Raw genomic sequence first — 21,738 nt, 5'->3', positions numbered from 1 at the left:
CAAAGATCAAATGAAACAAGAAGTAAAACAGGTTGATCTGCAGTATAATTACAGTTGCAGTTATTAGCAATTGTCACTGACAATTACTAATATATTGGAAAACCAAAATACTTCCCACTCAGGTTATGTCTCTCTGTCCAGCAGCTGCTTTTCTAGACTCAGTTTGATAAGTAAGAGTTTGATGTAATGTGTGCTGTGCTGGTCCTGAGCCTCAAAGACTGTAAGAAGCAAGCAGAGGGAGAAAAACCATTTAGAAGCTGATTTGATCCTTAATAGCTGTGCAGACCCCATACAACCACATTAGACTAACACATTTAGTATTAAAAACATCATCTATTGCTGTGTCTGAATGTGTGTTATTGGCACTGTCAGTTTAGGCCTAAAGAGATATGTGTGTTAAATTAGGTGGTTTTATTTTTTAATGTAATGATTACATGCTTGTTAAAAGAGTCCATGTCCAACTTGTGGGATCTTTATCCCACATAAAAATGTATAAAACGACTTCAGGTGACTGTTGTCTAAGGAGCTTGGAAAGAACTGTTGTTGTTAATTGGCGCTACATAAACAACATTTAATAATTTAATAAAAAGCCAATGCTCATGTAAAGGTATTAAACCTATTTTTAAATGGCAGGCTTTTTTTTTGTTTGATTGTATGAAAGTGTACTTTTCATTTGATCTATGACCTCAGTAAACACTTTCCAGATCAGTTTATGGCCTCTATTGATCCACGGCCACTATTAAAATATGGTCCTTATTTGTATCACTTTGGACAATAAATCTCACGTACCGTGCTGACTCCATCCATCTCTGATATACAGTTTAACTGTGGTGTGTGCTTGGATGTGTATTTTTGTCAGCAGCAGTATCTTTGAAAATCCCACCATGAAAATGGTGCGTTGTTTAAACAGCACAGGTGCAACATCAGGAAAACTGAAATGCTCAAAGAAGAGACCGTTGTTATCATTGTATATTGACCATATAATGGTTTCAAATAAGTATAATAAGAACTGGTCAAAAATGAACTCCCCAGGTTGGGTGAACTCACTGAAATAGCTTTTATAAGAATAGTTCATTGTCTTCTTTTGATGATAGATAATTGATCAATATCAATTGTTTTTTAGCCTCTGACCCAGTGCAAAATGAGCCTGCGGGGGTCAGAGAGTTGCATGGGAACACGCGATTCTGGCACGGGAAAGACTACTGCAACTTTGTGCACAAGGACTGGATTCAGCTAGATAAGCCTTTCGATGGTAAGCACATCATTGATGGTCTCACTCTTGATGCAGGATGCTTTTCTTTAGGTCTGAACTTCCTGTTTCTGCTTCTTTAGATTTCATAGACAGGCACAAAACTCCCAGAATGCCTTGGCATGACATCGCCTCAGTGGTTCATGGGAAAGCAGCTCGGGATGTGGCCAGACACTTCATCCAGCGGTGGAATTTCACTAAGGTTGGGGGTCATGCTGCTGCTGCTTCAGTCTGAATAAAAATGACAGAACTGGGAAAGTTGTGATCAAAAATTATGTGATCCCTGGTTGAACTGACTTGCACTAAACAAAGTCTGCTTGATTTTCATGACTGTAGAAGAAAAAGTTGATGAGATCTCTTTTCTGTTGCATTACCAGCTTGTGAAGCCAAAGTACCGCTCCCTGTCATACCCATATCTGCTGCCCAAGTCTCACACCACTGCTGGAGAACAGCGATACCAAGTCCCCAACTGCATCCCCACCAAAGTACAGGTTAGTAGAGGTACTAACCCCCAAGTAGGCTATTTTGGGGTTGTTGTTATTTTTGCTGGCTTAGCTAATAGTCATCTGGTGTCAGTTATGTGCCTTAATCTTCGGTGAATTAATTAGTTTTACATTAATTGTAAAAAGTTGAAGCTACAAACATTGGTTTATATACTGTAATATACATTATTATGTAGTTTGTTGTGTCCGGATCAGCCGGTTTCTCACTTTTCAGACAGGAGCTTTATAATTATTAGGCCAGAACTTTGCCACTTGAACTGACGTGGCGTCCCCCAGAGCTCTGCCTTAGGTCCAATTATGTTTCTATTCAAGTCAATTCAGTTTTATGTATATAGCGCCAAATCACAACAGCAGTCGCCTCAAGGCGCTTCATATTGTACAGTAGATCGTACAATTGTACACGATTCCTTTTGCACACACATCCTTTCATTTCCATGAAGATAATATTCAGTGATTCATATCAAATAACCTTCGTAGAGTTTGACTGCATTGTCTTGTGGTCAGTTTAGGATCACATCAGTTGTGAATAAGATCTTTATTGTCCTTGCTTGGGGTTCTTCCCCAACTCAGAGGTAGAAATCCACTGTTTTCTGGCAGAGAACCAAGACCTCGTACTTGGAAACTGTACAAGGTCAGACTTGGAGGTGCTGACTCTCATTCCAGCTGCTTCACGTTCAACTGCAAAATACCTGCTGAAGATCACACTGAAATCAAACCAACAAAACATCATCTGAGATACAGTTCAGAGGTTCCCAAAACATAAAAAAGGAATGTTAAAAATGTTATAAATTTTCTACATAGTTATTTGTTTGTAATTTATTTGCTAACCCACATCAGGTTATTCAGCATGGAAAAATTGAGCAGAATAAAATCAAAATATGGGAATAAATGGGAATGCCAACTAGCTGATAACCAAATATAGAAACATGTTCACAAGGAACAGTTTCAAGCTTTTTTGTAAAAGCTGAAATAAACATAAAAAGGTAATAAATCTTGTCTGTGAAGTTTCCTCTGAGTGACAGGAAACAGAGTCTGTGACTTATTCCCATCGCTAATCTGTGTTCCCTCAGATCCTGCGCTCAGCTTCAGATTGGTCTGCTGGCATCAAATACCATGAAGAGTCCATCCACAATGCCTACGTTCACGTCATCAAGAACAGCCAGCACTTCATCTACATAGAGGTTTTCATTTTTACACATATAACACCTTCCTGTAGTAGAAGTATAACAACAAAAGTAGAAATTGTTTCTAAACGCTGCAACATAGAAAGATACCAACTTGATTTTTAAAGCTTCAGCCTTATTTTGGCTTCATGTTCTTGCAGAATCAGGTCTGCGTATGCAGCATGAAGCTTTGATATCCATAGGAGCACTTCGCTTTTCTTCACTGTGCAGAAAATATTTGTGACCTTTGTACAGGATATAAGAATGTTTCTGTTTTTATCTCCCAGAATCAGTTCTTCATCAGCTGTGCCGACAACAAATATGTTTTCAACCAGATAGGAGACGCGATTGCAGAGCGCATCATTCGTGCGTACAGGTAAAACACAGATGCACACGCACACAGCGTAACGCTGAAAGAACACACAGTTTGTCGATGTTTGTGTGGCTGCTGTGTGTTTAGAGTAAAAACACTCCAATGGACTCGACACTCGCTCTGGTTTATTGTGACATTATTTCCTAGAAACACAGTGTTTGTGTTGCTCTGTGTACCTTCCACATGTTTAACAGATGAACTCGGTCTGACACAGTCAAAGAGCTCTTTGGATACTTTCCTTTTGGTTCTCCTCTCTGTGATGTTTTGCTGGCGGGAAGTTTATTCTATCCTGCAGAAACACAAACCTGCCCCGACGTCTCTGTGGCTTCAGTTTATAAACAGTCCAGGATGGGTTTTTGATGAACCTTCCAGCTTTAGTGGATGCATACGCAGGAAAACATGTGTAGCATAATTAATGCATAATTCATTTAAAGATCTTTAAAATGGCCACACTCTGAAGTTCAAATTCTTAATCAAATCTTTTTATTTACACTATAGCAGATGTGGGTTTTTTTTACCCGCATAGATGCGTTTTTATCTGAGTTTATGCTTCACATCCGTTTTTGCACCAACTTCCTGGGCTCAAAGTCAAAGTTGTGCACAAGAACAATGTCCATTCTGGAAAATTCACGGACTGCTTGTTGTTGTACAGTTATTTAGAGGATTGTTTTGATTTTATAGTCATGTTTAGAAGGACTGAAGTACCTCTTCCTCCTCTCAAGTTACTGAGCTCGTTAAAATAGCCTTTAATGAGTGAAGCGCGAATATAACCCTCTACCAAACTATTGGATATTTCGGATGTTCTGGTCCTGGAGGCACTGATCTTTGTTTGATGGCATCTTGGATAAGGTTGCCAAACGGATGGACAGTTGATGGATGTTTAATCACCACCTGAAGTGTCAAGCCTGGTAGCGAACTCTGCAGTTGAGGGAAAAGCTGCCAATCATTGGATGTCATCAAATAAAGACAAACGAGTCTAAAATATTGTGAAAAGCTTCATAAATACACTGAAATGTTGTGATTTTCTATGTGTGATTTTTAGGGCGGGTAAAACGTATCGTGTTTATGTGGTGACGCCGCTGTTGCCGGGCTTTGAAGGAGACATCAACACTGGAGGCGGCAGCGCCATCCAGGCTGTCATGCACTTCAACTACAGGTGTGTGTGTGTTTGTAAGTAACAAAGAATGAGCCACGTTAAACCACTGCCACACCTTACCTTTTAACACACACACCTGTTAGATCTGCCGTGTGTGTGGGTGCTGTGTGCCTTCACTCCGTTCCTTTTTTTGTTGAAGCATTTTTTTCTCGCCCACATCCTTGAGTAAACAGGCAGCGCTTCCTGTTCAAACATGCTGACACACACAGAGCCTTGTGTTGTGTGGAATGTGGACTTGCTGCTAATCCTCCTCTGTCTCTCTGTCCCTGCAGGACCATGAACAGAGGAGACCACTCCATCATTTCCCAGCTCAAGAAAGAGAGTAAGTCAGCACTAACAGCAACACCCTGATGGTTACAGGGTGTCACGTAGCCGCTCTGGTTGGGACTATGAGCTCTCTTTGCACTGTATGCACTGTATTTTCCATCATTGTGTCACAGCCTTTAACATATGTAGGGTTAAGTTAATAAATTAGTTCTGAAAAAAGCAGTTTATTTACAGTCAGCTGAATCTTAGGTAGACTTTTAATCTCAAATCCTGTTTATCGTGTATATTTGTGCAGTAATGCCTAAAGCTTGGTTTATACTTCTGCGGGAAATCTACGTCCTAACTTGTGTAGTAACCAGAAACTCCTTTTATCCCTAAAATGACACCGTCCATGCCATTCAAGTCATTGCAGCGCAGTGTTAAAATGGGATTCCAGTTACAGTGTAGATTGTTACAGTTACAGTAACTTCAGCAATGTTTTCCTGTAAATTGTAGTTGTAGCAATGAAGCTCTTACCTGAGTCAGTTTGAACATTTCGTAGTTCCCTCGCTCACTTCGGTTTCATTTGTATATCACCAACTCACACTTTTATATTGTAAGATAAATAATCGATAGTATTAGCCAGAGAAGCGCATCAGTCAGTTCCTTATGAGCAAACACTAGGTGACGGTGTGGATTTTCTGCTCTTTCTATACAATTTCAATGATCAAAACCCCCAAACTGCTAAAATACTGATGTGATTGTAACTGTGTGGTGTTTGCTTGCAGTGGGAGATAACTGGATAAACTACATCTCCATCGCTGGTCTGAGGACTCACACTGATCTGGAGGGGAAGCTCGTCACTGAGCTCATCTATGTCCACAGCAAGATGCTCATCGCGGACGACAACACCGTCGTCATCGGTGAGCAGCTTCAACTGAGTATAGGAATTAAATTCCACCCTGAACATGTATAATAGAGAAGCGAGAAATGAGAGCTGCAGAGTGAGACGTGTCAGAAGATTTTAGATGTTTTTAAAATGGTTCAAAACAAAGTCACGACTCAGTTTCCACAAGATAAGACCGTTTTCAAAGATGGAGAGAGATGAAATCAAACACCTGTTTCTGATGAGAGTTTCTTTTGTGCAGATTAGTGGAAGATGCTGTGCTTTACAGGAAGCTGATGATCTATTCGGTTTATAAGTTCATTTAAAGACGCGTGCTTCCACAACTCTGGTTTTATTTGGAAATTGCTATAAGAGTTTTAATAATTTAATTCAGAATTACAGAATTTCCAATAAATAGTATAATTTATACATTATTTTGATCACTGATGACATAGTAGCTGTAAAAGACAATAAGTTTTCTTATTTTTGCAAATAAATGTTTGAAGTAAAAGACAAAAATGAGTGAATCTAAGGAAATTACTGAAGTGGATTCCTTAGATTTGACTTCTTGGTTTGTGTGTTATAAAATCATCAGGATCATTTCATGTAAACAACCAAACGCAGGGTATTACATTTTTGTTTGTTTGTTTTAATATTAAATGATGCTGTTTAAAAATGTTACCTTCTTACTGTGGACAGTTTCAGAGTTTCAGGCGCTTGAATTAAAATCTCGAGGTTTTTAGTTCAGGTTTTAAACCCACTGTGGGAGGGCACCACTTGTGGCCACAAGTGGCGTCATCTAAAGCCACTTTTTTATATATCGAGATATAAAATGAGACTGATGGGTTAATTTGGGAGGCAATGATTGAGTTTCTCAGATGTTTTCATAAGAAAGGCCCAGAGTGTTGTGTACGGATAATCTGAGAGTCGTTGACACCCGGACGGATGTGGTGGTGATGGGGAGGAGAGTTAGTACAGTAGATTTCAAAGGCAGAATTATCTGATAATGTGGTGACATCAGTATTATAAATATTGGTTGACAATGTGGGGAAGTGATGGTTAAAATAACAAAAATACTCGGCCAGAATAAAGAGATAATCTGAGGGAGCAGAACTTCCTCCTCCAAACTTCATCTCAAGATCTCTTTTCTGTGAATCATCTCTAAGCTTAGGTGATAGTTGGCAGTAACTCTTGACCACTGAACAGTGTCAGCATCCTATAATACTGTCAGGATATGTTGCTGATGTCTTGACTGTTTTGTTGCTGTTTGCATCGTAAGTAAATTTAGGAATAAATGCGTTTTTCTCTGTTTTTAAATGGAAAGTTGGTGCTTTTATTTTGCCCACACCCACAAAGACAAGTTTAAAAGAAAAACATTTCCCTAAAAAGCTGAATTAGCACAAGAAAGTAAAAGTAAACTTTTATTTAACAAAAACTCTCCTGTTGAATTAATTGTAATTAAGTCTTTTAGTGTCTCGTGGTAGTTTTAGTGAAATGTATTTGTTTAGCTGCAGGTCTTATGATTAGGATGTGATTCTAACATAAAGTGAAGTGAAAACCTCCAGTACACTCAAACTGGCTGTGAGAGAGCTGCAAACAGCCTGAACAGCAGAAACCTAAACAGTCTAAAATCCAGTGTTGCAGCGCCCCCTGCTGGTGCTTTCTGTCCCCTGACGCCTGGTTTGATCCTCGGTTTCTTCAGGTTCTGCCAACATCAACGACCGGAGCATGCTGGGAAAGCGGGATAGTGAGGTGGCGGTGATCGTGGAGGACTCGGAGATGGTGGACTCGGTGATGGACGGAGAGCCGTACAAGGCGGGAAAATACGCCCTGCAGCTCCGGCTCGAGTGCTTCAAGTACTGAAAAATGTGCAATTACACATTAGAAAGGCTTATTTGACAGAAACACTGATTATTTAATGATGATGATAACTGGAAACATACATTCTCAAATCAGCTGTCCAACGCTAACGTGGTGAAAGAATGGGAGGTTCAGTCCCAGCCTGAAGGAGCGTGTTTGAGGCAAAACCCTTCTTTCAGATTCATTTAATATTAGTGCATTACTGCTCTCTTAACCTCCTTGTTTTCTGACATGGATTCTGCTCTTCACCACCTCTCACTGGGTGCAGATTTCAAACTTCTCAGACTTTCAAACAGTCTCAGACTGCACACCTCTGCCAGTTTGGAAATTTCCCTTCACATCACGCACGACTTGAGTTTCTGCATCCATACTGACATCTAGATCCTGATTAGTTAGTTACATTGTTGTCTTTCAAAAAGAAAAAAAGAAACCAGAGAACAGATAAAAAGAGGTGTGATAGTGCAAACATCCACACAGTCACTGCTTCTTAATATGTGGTTCAATCCTTGAAATTAAACAATCCAGATGTGACTGAAGTGCAGCCTTTAAGCTTTAAGTTATGCTATATTGTATCCATTTTTATACATAGTCCTTATTTGCCTTTTAAATTCTTTTCAAGTTTGTCTCGAAGTAAATGTGTAATTTTTGTATGACTATTATATTCATTTTCTACCCTTTAAGTCTCTCGGTTGTTTAATGTTATGATGAAATGTAAAGATTTTAAAGCAGGTTGTTGCTCTGTTTTTACTTATTATATTGTTCAGTATATCTTTGTGTGTCTCACCCTCCTCCTGTGTCCATCAGGACGATCCTCGGCACTTACACAGATCCCACCATCGATGTTTCGGATCCAATCAGCGATCACTTCTACAAGGAGGTCTGGATGTCCACCAGCGCTCGCAACGCCTCCATCTACCAGCGAGTGAGTGTACTCCTTTGTGTTCAGCTCAACTTTTTCTTTCTTTTTCTAAAATATATTTTTTACATGAGTTTTCTATTATTTAATGGATGATTTAGTCAATATTAAAACTACAAGCATATCAGCTGAAGGTAAAGCTGAACTTTTCCACTTGCTGTCACACAGTCATGGAGGAATACTATAACTACATAATCAGTCATAGATCCTGAATAATGACATGAAAAAATTGCTCCAAGCTCCTGTTTCTCTCCTGCTCCTCCAGGTTTTCCGCTGTCTGCCATCCAGCGACGTCCGTAACATAATGGAGTTGGAGGGCTACCTGGCCAAGGCCGGCCTGGACAAGGAGGACCCGGCTCGGGCTCAGGAGGAGCTGAAGAAGATCCGTGGCTTCCTCGTTCAGTTTCCTCTTCAGTTCCTGTCTGAACAAAACCTGCTTCCACCCATCGGCTCCAAGGAGGCTATGGTGCCCATGGAGGTCTGGACCTGAGGCAGAGGGGGCACGTCTGTGTTCGTTGAGTGGAAGGTGGATAGAAAACACTCTGACGCCATTCTGGAGGTCTGACGGGGCTCTGACCAAAAACAGATGAGGTCATGCTGGAGCTTTTTAAATGTTATGATCTCTGTTTCACATCATAGATTATAGCTCATGATTGCATGTTAAGAAGACAGCATCTCCCTGAGTTGAGACTCTCCACAAACACAGACCGATGTCAAAAATGCTGACATGTTCACAGAGAGCAGAGACTGGAAAAATGAAGTAATCATAGATAAAATCATACATGAAGTTTAAATGATAAATAAATGATTTGACAACAGGCAATTTATGTGATTTAAATAGATTACCTGGCAGCCTCAACAGGCGTGCCACAGGAAAACAGGTGTGGTCAAAACCGTTTAAAATGGTTGTGTCACACAAGGAAATCACAGAAATCGGAGATTATTTAGAAACGTCACCTCCAGCATGGCGTCAGCTGTGATGTAACATCTATGAACCTAACCTTACAATGTTCAAAGACTGAGAGAGACTCCACAGCTTCCCAGAGCTCATATGTGCACACAGGTTGCTTCTGAACAGAAGCAACAGACATGGGCGTACAAACCAGCAACAGAGGGAGCGATGGACTCTACAGTGCCTGAAAATCTAGGCCTCGTGTTTACAGGAAAAAATGAAATTCCCCTGTCACCGTGAAGCTATTACTCTACCTTTTTTGTTTGTTTTTTAAGTACAGCTTGAGCCTCCGTTCTCTAACAACACTATGCAACGTCCAGCTCTGACTCTTCTGCTTTCAAAAGACACTAAATCGTTAAATCCAGCAGAGCAGAGGCGGGGATGAAGAGCCGGATCGAGCTGTCGGGCGTCTCTGCACATGTTTTCCTTTTAAACTTGTCTCATGTGGCTGCTTTTAATATTTATGTCAAACAGGAAATCAAACGTGCCAAAGATGACGGACTGTACGCTGATGTTAACACACATTCCTCATACTGTGGATTCTGCATGACTTAAGCCTCAAGTGACCTACGTTTATACCAGCTGTACTGATATAGCTCTATGTTGCTGGTTTCTAATTTCCTAATAATAATTTTCTGGAAACCACTACTGTAACTTGGTGATTGGGGGATTTAAATAATAATAAATATTTATTTATTACTTGTGTGTAATTGGGAACATTTTTCTAGATGTAATAAATTATTTTCATTGGTTGACTTTTAGAAAGACTCCAGTTATTGAGATCAATTCATACAACGTGTCACTATTTCCAGGAAACTATTAGGAAATTATAGACTTGTACAAAGCTATTTTATTTTGGAGAAGCATGCATGAAGAGTTTATTAAATTGCTGCATTTCCTTTTGTGTCAGAAAGCGGAAATTTCCCACAATGGCTAACTTTGCATTAACAGGTAATACTGGTTTGTCACTGGTATAATGGATGTTTTATGTCCACCAGGGGGCGGTAGAACAACATGTTACCACTTTAGTAAGTTGTTGTGATGACTGTGTCTGCAAACTGTTGCCAGTTTAGACAAGCAGCAGGAATAAAGACACGTGACTGTCCATTACTGCGTTCACCTGCTGAATATCCATCAAATCTAATTCGGAAAGTTATGATGCCAAAGTCTGTCACTGTTCCAGATGGTGATTCCCAATGTTTGGTTGACTGAACGATTGAACTGTGGTGCTTGGATAGATCTCCCCTTGGTGAACTTGTGTGTGCAGCGTTGCTACCATGAGACACTGCAGTCACATGTTTTTGCTACCATGAAGTCAATCAAAGCTCTCTTATCTTAGATCAGGACGTCTGCCTGTGATACTTGTGATACTATTTGCATTCTGCCTTTTAGTCATTTTAAATTATCCGGTGTTAACAGTCATGGGGGATCTAAAAGAGTAGCTTCTGTCACATTTTCACAATCCTGAATCAACTATTCACCCCAAAAGTCAAACTTTCACTCTTTCAGCTGCATATTTGGTCTCCACCTACTCTAAGAATTGCCTCTTACAGTTCAGCTGCTACATGTAACACTATACTGATCGGCTACTTGGATAGTCTGTGTAGAGTTGAGGAGAATCCAACAAACAAAAGCCTTCAATGCTTGTGGCGTTCCTTTGAAATTGGATTAAGTGTTGGTCCTATTTGGAACAGAACTGCACTTTGGTGTAAAGTGCGACGAAGTCAGACCACAAGACTTTCATGATTTCATATTGACTTTGTGGACTTTGACTGATTTATGTCAAAATTTGGGTAAATATCACCGTGACCATGTCCATGTCAAAATAGACAATTTCAGTTTTAACCTTTTTATTGCTCAAATCAGCCCTAACTTCTGGTGATTAAAAGAGGACTTTTGTGGATGCAAACATGGCTTCACCTTGTGGAAAATATGTCTTTAAGTGCGTTATCAAGAAGATATTACACCAGCTTTGTCTTTGTACTTTCTTTCTGCTCCCCTCAAGTTGCCAAAAGATATTATTGCAGGTTTGGAATATTTACAGTTAAATACCTTCTGATTAACCAGATTCTGATGCATGAGGCTTCATGCATCAGAATCTTCTGATCTTCTAACACATCTGGAACGCAGCATCACTATTAGTGTCTTCCTCGTTGGTCTGTTCCTCTGCATGATGCTGTTTTGTGCTGTAAATTTGAAATGTAAGGATCTTTACTGACTGCAGCTGACAGCATGACAGCAGCTCGTTGCCATTAAACCGTCACGGACAAACGTGTGAACTTTATAAGCTGAACAGTTTTCTTTAAAGCCATTGTTGAAGCTAATCGTGTGTCTGTCTGTAAGATAGACCTGATACTTTAATGTTGTTGGAAATTGGACCTTAAGTGTGCTCTTTCTGTTTAGTCTTCCTCTCTACCTCCCTGTGTTTCTACCTCCTGGTCCAGCGCTTTCTCAGCTCCTCACCTTTTCAGCTTTTGTGATATCAGATTAAATCTAAATCAGAAGCTTAAAATATAAAAGGCTGAGCTCAAATCAATCAACTTAAACACAGAAATATATCTGAAATCTGACTGTTTGCTCGTGTTCTTTGAATCTCAGCTTTTCTCTCGTCTGCCTTTGTTTTTGCTGTATCTCTATAAAAATGCACTATTTGCACAGTTTGTTTCTTTGTGGCAGCCCCTTAAAGTGATCTGCACATCATGTGTTGCTTTTTGAAATGATGGATTAAATAAATGAGGTGTTAACAAGTCATTGAAAAGCATCTGATCATGTTGTTCAGTGATTCCTTAGTTCAGTTCAACTCAGACTTATACTGAGACGCTCAGTAGCATCTTCTTTAGAGTTTTCTGTCAATCTACACAGAGGCACAAGCACTCACTGTGCTGGATCTATATGGGCTGTTCAGCACCTACGATGTTAAATATTAAAATGTTTTCATTATCAAAGTCTAATTCTTTAGGATTTAAACCCTTGTATGGAAATACATATTTTTTCATGATATCACAATTGTTCTTTTTTGTTGAATGAAATTCAATATTTCTTTTTATTCATAAAAGATTAACATTTTTTTTCCTGTAATTAAAATGGAAAGTTTAAAGTTTGTGAAATGGGAACGTCCAGCTAAGAATCCACTGTAGAAAAATACATTTTAAATACATTTTAAAAACACCTTTTATTTCTTAATAACATGGTATACATTTTTAAATTCTCATCATCTATTTCTCAAAGTTATAAAATGCACAAATGTCTTTAAAACTGACAAAAATGCTAAATTCATAACATGAAATGCTGAAATTAATGTGATTAATGTGAGTAGTTTTATGGCTTCATTTATTGGTAAATGTTTGGAAACTTGTTTAAATATTAATCATTTCATTCTGTTTCCCTGCCTTTCTTTTGTCACATGATGGAAGTGTTACTTAAAAAAAAAAAAATCCTTTCTTTCAAACCAGGGGTCTGAAACTCCAGCTAGACGCCGGTTAGCTTAGCATTGCACAAAATTTGAAAGCACCAGGAAAACACACAAGTTCAGTTCAGTACAGGTTTATTTATACAGCACTAAATCACAACAGGACTTTCTACTGAAAGGTAATTTATCTTAAAGAAAATCACCCCTACTTGTGGCTCGTGTATGTGAAGGAATACAATGCAATCTGGCCCTTGAAGCTGCTTTTTTTGTTAGGGGGATTTGTTTGTTGTTCTTCTTTAAAAAGCAAAAAATGATTTAATATGAAGGCAAAATACAAGTTTACATTTGCAGTTTAAAATGAAAGAAACGGCGAAAAGAAAAAAGAAAAACACTACATTTTTGGATTTCTGGATGTTTTCTTATTTATTTGTACTACTTTAGCACTAAAGTGGCCAGCAGGGACCCACAGCTCATTTAAGATTGAGTCCCTGTTACAAACCAATGCTTTAGTTTCTTTTTACTCAAATCTACTGTGACACACACCAGTTTAAATGTTTTTATTTACATGACTACTTTTTAAAAATCTCCCGTCAAATGGAACAAAACTGTGATGCGCAATACAAACATCAGTTGAACTGAATCCACAACAAGAACAAACAAACTCTATGAAAGAAAAACGGCATATCAGTGAAATCGAGTGGAAACGTTCAGATGGCTACAATATAAATTCCATAAGAAGCCCATAAACACTCACTCCTCTGTGACGCTGGGCTGATCATTGTCAAAAAACTCAGATGTGGATTACTCCAGATGTGAAAGTGAGCACTGACAAATTCTCCCTGTTTGATAAAACTCACAGCAATCACCTGAAGTATTAAAGAAATCTTCTTATGGAATTTGTTGACATGAAATGAAAAACACATAACAAACAAACATCCAACACTGCCTTATAAGGAAAGATGATGGAAATCAATCTGTTGGTAGGAAACCGTGACCCTGGTATCAAAGACTATCCACCATAAAGAGACACCTGCAGTACTTCACAGGTTTTTACATATTTTATGGAAATAAACCACAGAGGCTTTAAATAACTACAGGTCATCTGCATGTTGGTCCAGTTCTATCTTTGCATTCGCAGTGTTAAATAAACCTTTAAGGCCCAATTCTTGGATGTGTTTCAAATGCACGTTTGACACTTGAGAATACAGATGTAGAAAAATACAATCTACACAATCAAAACTGAACAGCATCACCTCTGTTTTTGTTGGCATTTACGTCTTTTTCTAGTTACTTTTTACAGCAACTGTAACGGCAGTCTCGCTTTTCATGCCCCTTTGAGTTTGGCAGGAGATTTACAAGAATCGATCGAGCTTCTCAAGGATTTCATTCCTCATCTTAGGCATGACCTGTGAAATATATTTCCATTATGCATATATGATTAAAAAGACAACATGGTTTAATGTGATCAGGAGGAAGTAAACTTACGTGTCTTTTCAAAGGTTCAGGTTGGACTCTATAAATCGGGGGGAAAACATCTACTGTTTGTCCTCACACACGGAGTTCTGTAAAAAGAAGAAGTCATGCATTTATAAACAGTGCACTGAAACTGTTACACAACGCAGTTTGTCAATATGACGTTCCAGCTAGAAGCCGGTTAGCTTAGCATTGCACAAAATCTGAAAACAACAGGGAAACACGTGAACTAAGCAAACAGTGAAGAAAGTTCAGTTCAGTACAGGTTTATTTATACAGCGCTAAATCACAACAGGACTTTCTACTAAAAGGTAATTTATCCTAAAGAAAATCACAGCAAGCACTTGGCGACAGCGGGGAAGGAAAAACTGCCTTTTAACAGGAAGAAACCTCCAATAGAACCAGGCTCAGGGAGGAGCAGCCATCAGCACTGAGTTGTTGTATTAGTTAAGAGTGGTTGAGATTTGTATTTATATCTCTTTCTTTGTATTATGTTTTAGTCTCCCCACAGAGTCACACTGAATCTTGTCCTCAAGCCCTTTTTAGGTCACGTCCTATTTTACTTTGACTTTGTGCCTGTTTGATCCTGGTGTTTGCTGGAGTTTGGTTGTTGTTTTGCTTCATGAACTTTGTACACTTGGAGTTACCTCTAATTTTAGACCAGCTAGCATTTTCTTAATAAAGGTATCAGAAAGCAAGACAAAGACAGGGAATTAAGGCACCTTTAATCATGCTTACTTCACATTTTCATTCTCCAATTTAGATCCGATCAGCTCCTGGTTGCAGTTGTGTTTCATCAGCAGAAACTTGGCTGTGGGAAACTTCGGTGCGTCCATCTGTAGCTCATCACTGAAAGACAGATTCACTCAGTCACTTTGGCTAAAAGAGAAAAATGTAGCCTGGCTGCAGTAAAAGTACAGAAGATCAATAAAGTCAGTCATTCGAGGGTTGAGGATTTAGCAGCTGCCCTCGGAGTGTGCTGAACTGAAACAAGTTTGTGTTTTATTACTTAGAAGTTATAAGCTATATTTAACAGTTTGCACCATGTTACTTCTTTGGGACATTTTCTACATACAGCTGGCATCAATCTATAGTCAGTTGCAGATAGTTTCAAATAGAAAGTCAAGAATATCGTGCACGGGCACTGTGACCACCAGCTCTTAATCATCCTTTACATTTAGTGCATTTATTCTCAAGACTGGTTGGTATTAAGTGATTTTACACATGTACGGATCCACGTTCGGAACAGCCAGCTTCTCGTGTCACTGTAACAGCTGAATGTTAAATGTTGTCTCACTCTGTATGTTTGTGGTAATAACTGAAGCACCGACTGATGGGACGCTTTGTGAATGTGGACCAGCTGGTCGCTCCAGTCTCTGCTATGTGCTTCTCTGCGATGTTTCCATCCTGGTATCCTTCACGGGGCGCCATTTTGACTGGTTCAAAGCACCTGAATGAGATCAGGAAGATAAACAACTGAGCAAAACTGTTCACTGTTAGAGAAAGTAGGCAGATGGTTTAGTCTGTAAGAATGTGGAACCACTTCAAACATTCATTACATCTTATGAGCTCCACGAATAATTATAGTTACAGCATAGCATCTAAGTATTTCTGAGATAAAGCTGCGTCCGTCGCATAGAAAGAGACAACCATTCATTCTCATCCATGTAGTTATTCATTTAAAAAAAAATACATTTTGTTGGGTTATTAATAATATTTTTTATATGCATGCCCTTTCATTATTATTTAGAATCACCAATTAACCTAACCCCACTAAATGCATGTTTTTGGACACATGGGGAGAACATGCCATCTCCACACAGGAGGACCCAGCCAGTGGAGTCACACTCAGGACATTCCTGCTGTGAGACAACAGTGCTAACCACCACAGCACCGTGCTGCCTGCCGAAACAACAACTGTATTTTTTATCTTCTTTTTTCTTCTTCTATTTTTTACATTTAATATGTTAAATGCAAAAAATAGAAAAAAAACAGAGGAGTAACTGAGTAAAGGCAGCTAAGTACTTCACACTGATAGCGTCACACTCACTGACTGCAATGATTCAGAGCAGGGGTGTTAAATATGGGCTGCGGAGGCCAGAACTGCTCTACGAGAGACTACAAGCAAACTAAACAAACAAACGAAAAAAACATTAAAAAAAAAAGTCAACACACAAAATGTCCGTTTCATTTTACACAGATGAATGAAGAGCAGAGTTCTTTGGTCATGCATCAGGTAGAAACAAGTAGAAACTGTTTCATTTTCACTGACAGCACAATTAAGTTCCCACACCTGCTTTCACCCTGGACAACGTTTTCTTCAGACACAAAATTTAAACAGGTGGTCGGAAACATGACTGTCAGTAAACACGAGCCCATACAAAAGCAATTTTATATTCATTTGATATTTTTATATTTATACTTTTATATTTTCATCAGTTGCAAATTGTTATTTCTTAGATGCTCCATTTTTCTCCGTTACATTTATAATTAAAGCTGCAAGAGGCGTTATGAGGGCCCTCGCACCCCGGCGCATCGAGCCACACCCAACACCTACACCCATCACGTCTGATCTGATGTCACATTGATGGAATTCATGCGTAGAACCACGAGCTAAAATTTCATCTTGTTCAATGATGATTATAGCCGTCCCACTAGGTGGCGCTCTAACTATTACTGAGAAATCGAGAAATCAGCCTGCGATGTCTGGGAGATACTGGGCATTGTGTTTTTGAGTGACAGCAGATTACTGCTCTTTGGCGAGTGATTGAAACTCCACGTGCCGCCATGACCACCCCGTTTCCCTAAACGTAAAAAGCGTCGCAATTTAATATCACAAAGGTCTTTAGAGTCCCTGCACCGGAGATCACGTCATTTTGATGAAATCCCTTGGAGGAGTTCGTCTAAGTATGAGGCCTGAAAAGAGGGGAAAATGTCGCGAAAATGACACTTTAATTTTAAAATGGCTGACTTCCTGTTGGATTTGGGATATTGCTCCAAGAGACTTTTTTGTACATCTTGATATCTTCAATAAGCTTACCAGGTCTCAGACTCATAGATGAAACACAGAGCAGGGGCTGATGTTTTGAAATTTTGTAAGGGGCGCTGTGGAGCCATTTTCCAATATTCCATGAAAATGATCACATAACAAGGAAGACTTCATCACATTGGAGGTGTGCGTCAAATTTCAAGAGCTTTTAAACTTTCCAAGCCCCTCTAAAGCTACTTCATCTTTCATCATGAACCGCGTTGCCACCAGGGTGCGTTGTTCAGTTTAAAGTCACAATTTTCTCACTGAAGCATCACGAGGAACTGATGTTAATATCCACCGCTTTTGAGGTGGACCTGATGAACCTGTAAAAATCAGTGCAACAAAATAAAAGACATGATATTTCCTGTTGCCACTAGGTGGCGTTCTGCGTATTCCTGACAATGGGCACATCAATCTGTTCAGGGCGGGTCTGACATCATGCCTGTAAAGTCTGGTACTGACTGGATTTTATTGAGTTATACTAATTTGTTTTTCATGGCGTGACATCAAAGTTCGCCATGCTGCAGGGTTCACACCCTTTCACAAAAACTCACAGTTTTCATTGTAACCCAAGACCAACTCCTTAAGGCTTTCCTGGAAAAATTTGAGGCTGCAGATGTTACCCATCAATATACTGTACCCCAAAGTGTAAAACATGACACTTCCTGTTCCCAATAGGTGGCGCTCTACTTGATGTCAAATATGGCAGTTGAAATTTGTTCAGGGCTGGAGCCTTATCATATGTGTGCTCTTTGGTCCAGATCGCACAATGTATGAAAGAATGAGAGGCAATAAGATTTTGATGGCAAATCATCGAAATTCGCTGTGGCGCCACGATCACGCCGTATCCCAAAAACTCAAAAGCTCCGCAATTTAACATGGCCCAGGTGTGTAGTTGACACTGACCAAATATGAAGCTTATACGATCAAATCCCAAGGAGGAGTTCGCAAAAGTACGAGACGTGGAAATGGGAAAAACGGAGCCAAAATGTCGCCTTCAATCCAACATGCCGGACTTCCTGTTGTGTTTGCGTCAGTGGTCCCACTGACTTTTTGTCCGTCACAGCATGATACACGTGTGTGCCAAAATACATTCATGTAGCTCAATCAATGTTTTCGTAGGGCTGCATTTAACAATGCATAGGTGGCGCTCCAGAGCCATTTTCCAATGCTCATATGTAAAACCATTAAAATACAAAATATTTCACCAGACCTGACATGTGTGCAAAATTCGCACTCTCACTGCTCGGGCCCTAATAAACTAAAAGATCACATTAAAAAGGTGCCAGTCCAGGTCTGGTTAGGACAAGTGTTAATCCAATTGGCCACGCCCCTAACTTCACTTTCCAGACAGAGAAGTAAAAAAAAAGAACAAAACAAAACAAATAATACTCTTAAAGCGAAGGCTGTCACGGAAACTCAAGCCTAAACTGTCACATAAATTCCATCCATCCAATTCGTGCTTCTTCTAGATAAGATCATTATTTTCCACCTCAGGTTATGTAAAGAATGTCGAGCTCGTGTCTGAAAGGTGCTGAACAATTAAGCGCAGCTTGCCTTTCTTTCCTCTGCTCTCATTTGAATTCCTCATGTTTGTCCAGCTTTAGAAATCAATAATGATTTTCCTATAGCCACAAGAATTTCTACTTTTTTCCCAGCATTTATATTTTCCAATCGCATTGCTGGAAAAAGTTGTCGTCACCATCTTTTGCACAGGTAACACGAACGCCTGGTTTTAGGTTTTTGTCTTTCACCGATACAAAACTCTCTTAGAAGCAACTTTATTCCTAAGTACAAATTTTGAGTGGATGTGCACCTGTGTAGGTTTTACTTTTAAAGAAATAAGAGAAGCGTGGGAGTGCACCACAGGTCACGAAAAGCTCGTTGAACTGCTGTAATTTAGTGTTCCCACTGAGCAGCAGACAAAACTGAGTTAGCTAGATTACAAAAGGAGCTGCACAGCAAAACTAAGGTAGGTCAGTAAAGCCATCTATGGAAAAGTGGTTCAGGGGTTGATATGCTCCTCTTGTAACCAGAATGTTGCTGGTTCGATCCCCAGCTGTGTTTGTCTTGGTTGTTGTGTCCTTGGGCAAGACATTTCACCTACTGCCCACTGGTGTTGGCCAGAGGGGCTGATGGTGTGATATGGCAGCCTCGCTTCTGTCAATTTGTCCTGTGGCAACTGTAACTTACCTCCACCAGTGTGTGAATGAATAGTGCAACTGTAAAGTGCTTTTAGGGTCTCGAAAAGTGCTATATAAATGCAATCCATTATTATTATTAAAAGAAACCTTGGAAAAGTTGAATTTGCTTCATTGTACTCTGGACTCTGAAAGTGGGATCAGGCTATAAAGAGCCAGAGATAAAGAGATTTGATCTTATTTAAGCAAAGAGGGCAGGTGCTGATCCACAATGCCCAACACAAATAACGGCAAAACAGACAAAGCAAAACTGTGGTTCACAAACTTCACCCATTTGTTGCACCACAGAAACTGATGCACATTAGTGCGTAAGATGTTAAAAGTCACAGATTTAGCTGGAAAACATGAGATTTGCAGAAATTATTACTTTCTTTCTTCCTCACACCATCCAGCTCACCCTCTACTCCGACACAAAAACGGCACATACAACGTGAGACACAACAGATCGGTCAGCATCGTCACACACAGAACAAGGTTTTTCAGCTTCCTCCCCGGCACTGTACGACTGATGGCAAAACAAAAAACACTGAACACTTAAAATAACACAACACTACCTCACTTCAAATGTACATTGGGATTAAGTCACTGACTGATGTTGCAGTATACTCACTGAAACAGATTTGTGTAAATGTGCAATGTTATGTTTGCAGTACTAAGAAGTGCATTACCATCCTCTCTGTACAGTGTTTTTGTATATAGTAAACATGATGATTGATATGATTGATCCATTAGTTGCTTTGTTTTTATCTTGTAAAAATGTAACTTGACCTGGAGAGCTCTGCGCAAATGGCAAATAAAAATCTTGAATCTCTGATCCTGTAATTTAACTATAGAACATTTTGATACTCCAAAGTCTGTTTCAGTAGGTTTGAACTTTGCCAGTTTCAAATTGTGTAACATAAACCATCTCATACATACTTATGAGCTCAGGCTTTTGGGCCTTTCTGGGATTTGAAGTGTGGCTGATGATAGAGTTTTAGTAAATCTGGCAATAAAACTAATAATAACAGTTTCATTCTTCTTTCAAAAATGGTTCCTGATAAAGAAGAGAATCACAGGAAGCAAACTTTACACAAACACACTGTGATACCGCTCTGACTGCACTATTGTCAGCACTTACCCTCAGTTGTAGTTTGGATTTCAGCTTCTCCTCCGACATCCCAAAGCCAAATCAGAAATGTCCTCAGTTTTCTGCTCTTTTCAACTGGTTCTTTGACACTTGAAATTTTTGATCATTTGCCAAGTTAACTTTGCCACTCCTATAGAACACCTGCACGAAGAGGAATTTCAATCTGGAAAATAGCCAAGTCGCCTCATTTGATAAACCTCACCCTGCGTCACTGAAAACAGGTATGCTGAGTTAGGTAACGAAGTTGTTTGCATCTAATCCTTCAGGCTCATAATAGTGGTGGAAAATGTTACAAATTCTGTTATTTGATATTTAAGCAGTGGAAAATTCATTGTGCACACCAAAATAAATCACAGTTATGATGCAAGCAACTCTATAATATAGTAAATTATTATAATAGATGGTAAGGTTATGGCATGGCACTGAGGGTGAGCCAGTGTTTGTACTTATTTAGAAGTTACAAACTACATAAATTACTTACATTTACAATGTAATTTAATGTGTTTTTATAAGGTGCTGTCAATTTTTTTTTAGCTTCTTTGCCTCTGAAACACTTTTTAATGAGACGACCTTACAAAGATTTTAAAATGCAATTGAAGGCCCAATTTTCAGGATTTGAACCTCAAAACAAAACTGGTATGAACAACAAAATATCAATTTATGCTGTTAAGTAATGGAAAACTATAAAGAAATTATGTTCCTACATGCATATGTATACATGCATGTATGGAGTATACAAGCATTCAAATGTATGCATTAGAGATGGACCGATCCGATATTACGTATCGGTATCGGTCCGATACTGACCTAAATTACTGGATCGGATATCGGAGAAAAATAAAAAATGTAATCCGATCCATTAAATATCACGAAAGCACCTCACAAAACTTGCAACACGCCGTAACTCACCTCAGAACGTTAGCACGTCGGAGCAGTATGCATCACGTGATAGAGCGGCTGTGGCATGCGGGACCTGTCGGTGGTCTGGATAGCATTTGGAGCTTCGCTAGCAACCCGGCATTTCATCTCCGACAAAGTTATCCCCGAGAGAAGTAAAGCAAGTGTGTAAGTTCATCTCTGAATGTTTGTAAAGCATTCCTGCGTTAAGCTTAACCCTATTAGTTAGGTTGCTTAATATTTACGCTAAGTACTCTTTAAAATACCAGAATAGGGAGGATGGTGTAGGTTTAA

The 21,738-nt window shown here is 39.3% G+C and overlaps 1 protein-coding gene and 1 long non-coding RNA gene across 5 annotated transcripts in view; one reads left to right on the top strand and one right to left on the bottom strand.

The window, feature by feature from the left end:
• LOC113029449 (phospholipase D1-like) overlaps nt 1-12,244 on the top strand; it is a 50,728-nt gene extending 38,484 nt beyond the window's left edge. For all 4 annotated transcript variants that reach the window (XM_026180309.1, XM_026180305.1, XM_026180307.1 and 1 more), the window contains 11 exons: nt 1,124-1,252; nt 1,333-1,451; nt 1,627-1,740; nt 2,823-2,933; nt 3,203-3,291; nt 4,331-4,444; nt 4,717-4,766; nt 5,479-5,613; nt 7,279-7,432; nt 8,241-8,358; nt 8,618-12,244. In XM_026180309.1, the coding sequence (XP_026036094.1) occupies nt 1,124-1,252; nt 1,333-1,451; nt 1,627-1,740; nt 2,823-2,933; nt 3,203-3,291; nt 4,331-4,444; nt 4,717-4,766; nt 5,479-5,613; nt 7,279-7,432; nt 8,241-8,358; nt 8,618-8,842 (1,358 nt within the window). In that variant the 3' untranslated portion in view covers nt 8,843-12,244. The remainder of the gene's footprint in view (nt 1-1,123; nt 1,253-1,332; nt 1,452-1,626; nt 1,741-2,822; nt 2,934-3,202; nt 3,292-4,330; nt 4,445-4,716; nt 4,767-5,478; nt 5,614-7,278; nt 7,433-8,240; nt 8,359-8,617) is intronic.
• An 851-nt stretch (nt 12,245-13,095) lies between these two features.
• On the bottom strand, nt 13,096-20,595 carry LOC113029517 (uncharacterized). Its single transcript, XR_003273430.1, has 5 exons — nt 20,539-20,595; nt 15,484-15,636; nt 14,925-15,035; nt 14,199-14,275; nt 13,096-14,119 (listed from the first exon to the last, which is right to left on the bottom strand). It is a non-coding gene; the product is annotated as an uncharacterized LOC113029517 (long non-coding RNA).
• Between the last annotated feature and the right edge of the window lie 1,143 nt (nt 20,596-21,738).

The sequence above is a fragment of the Astatotilapia calliptera genome, chromosome 9 (genome assembly GCF_900246225.1).
Source record: "Astatotilapia calliptera chromosome 9, fAstCal1.2, whole genome shotgun sequence".
Lineage (NCBI taxonomy): Eukaryota > Metazoa > Chordata > Actinopteri > Cichliformes > Cichlidae > Astatotilapia > Astatotilapia calliptera.
Note: the sequence above shows the minus strand (reverse complement) of the source record. Positions and strands in the feature narration are given on the sequence as shown.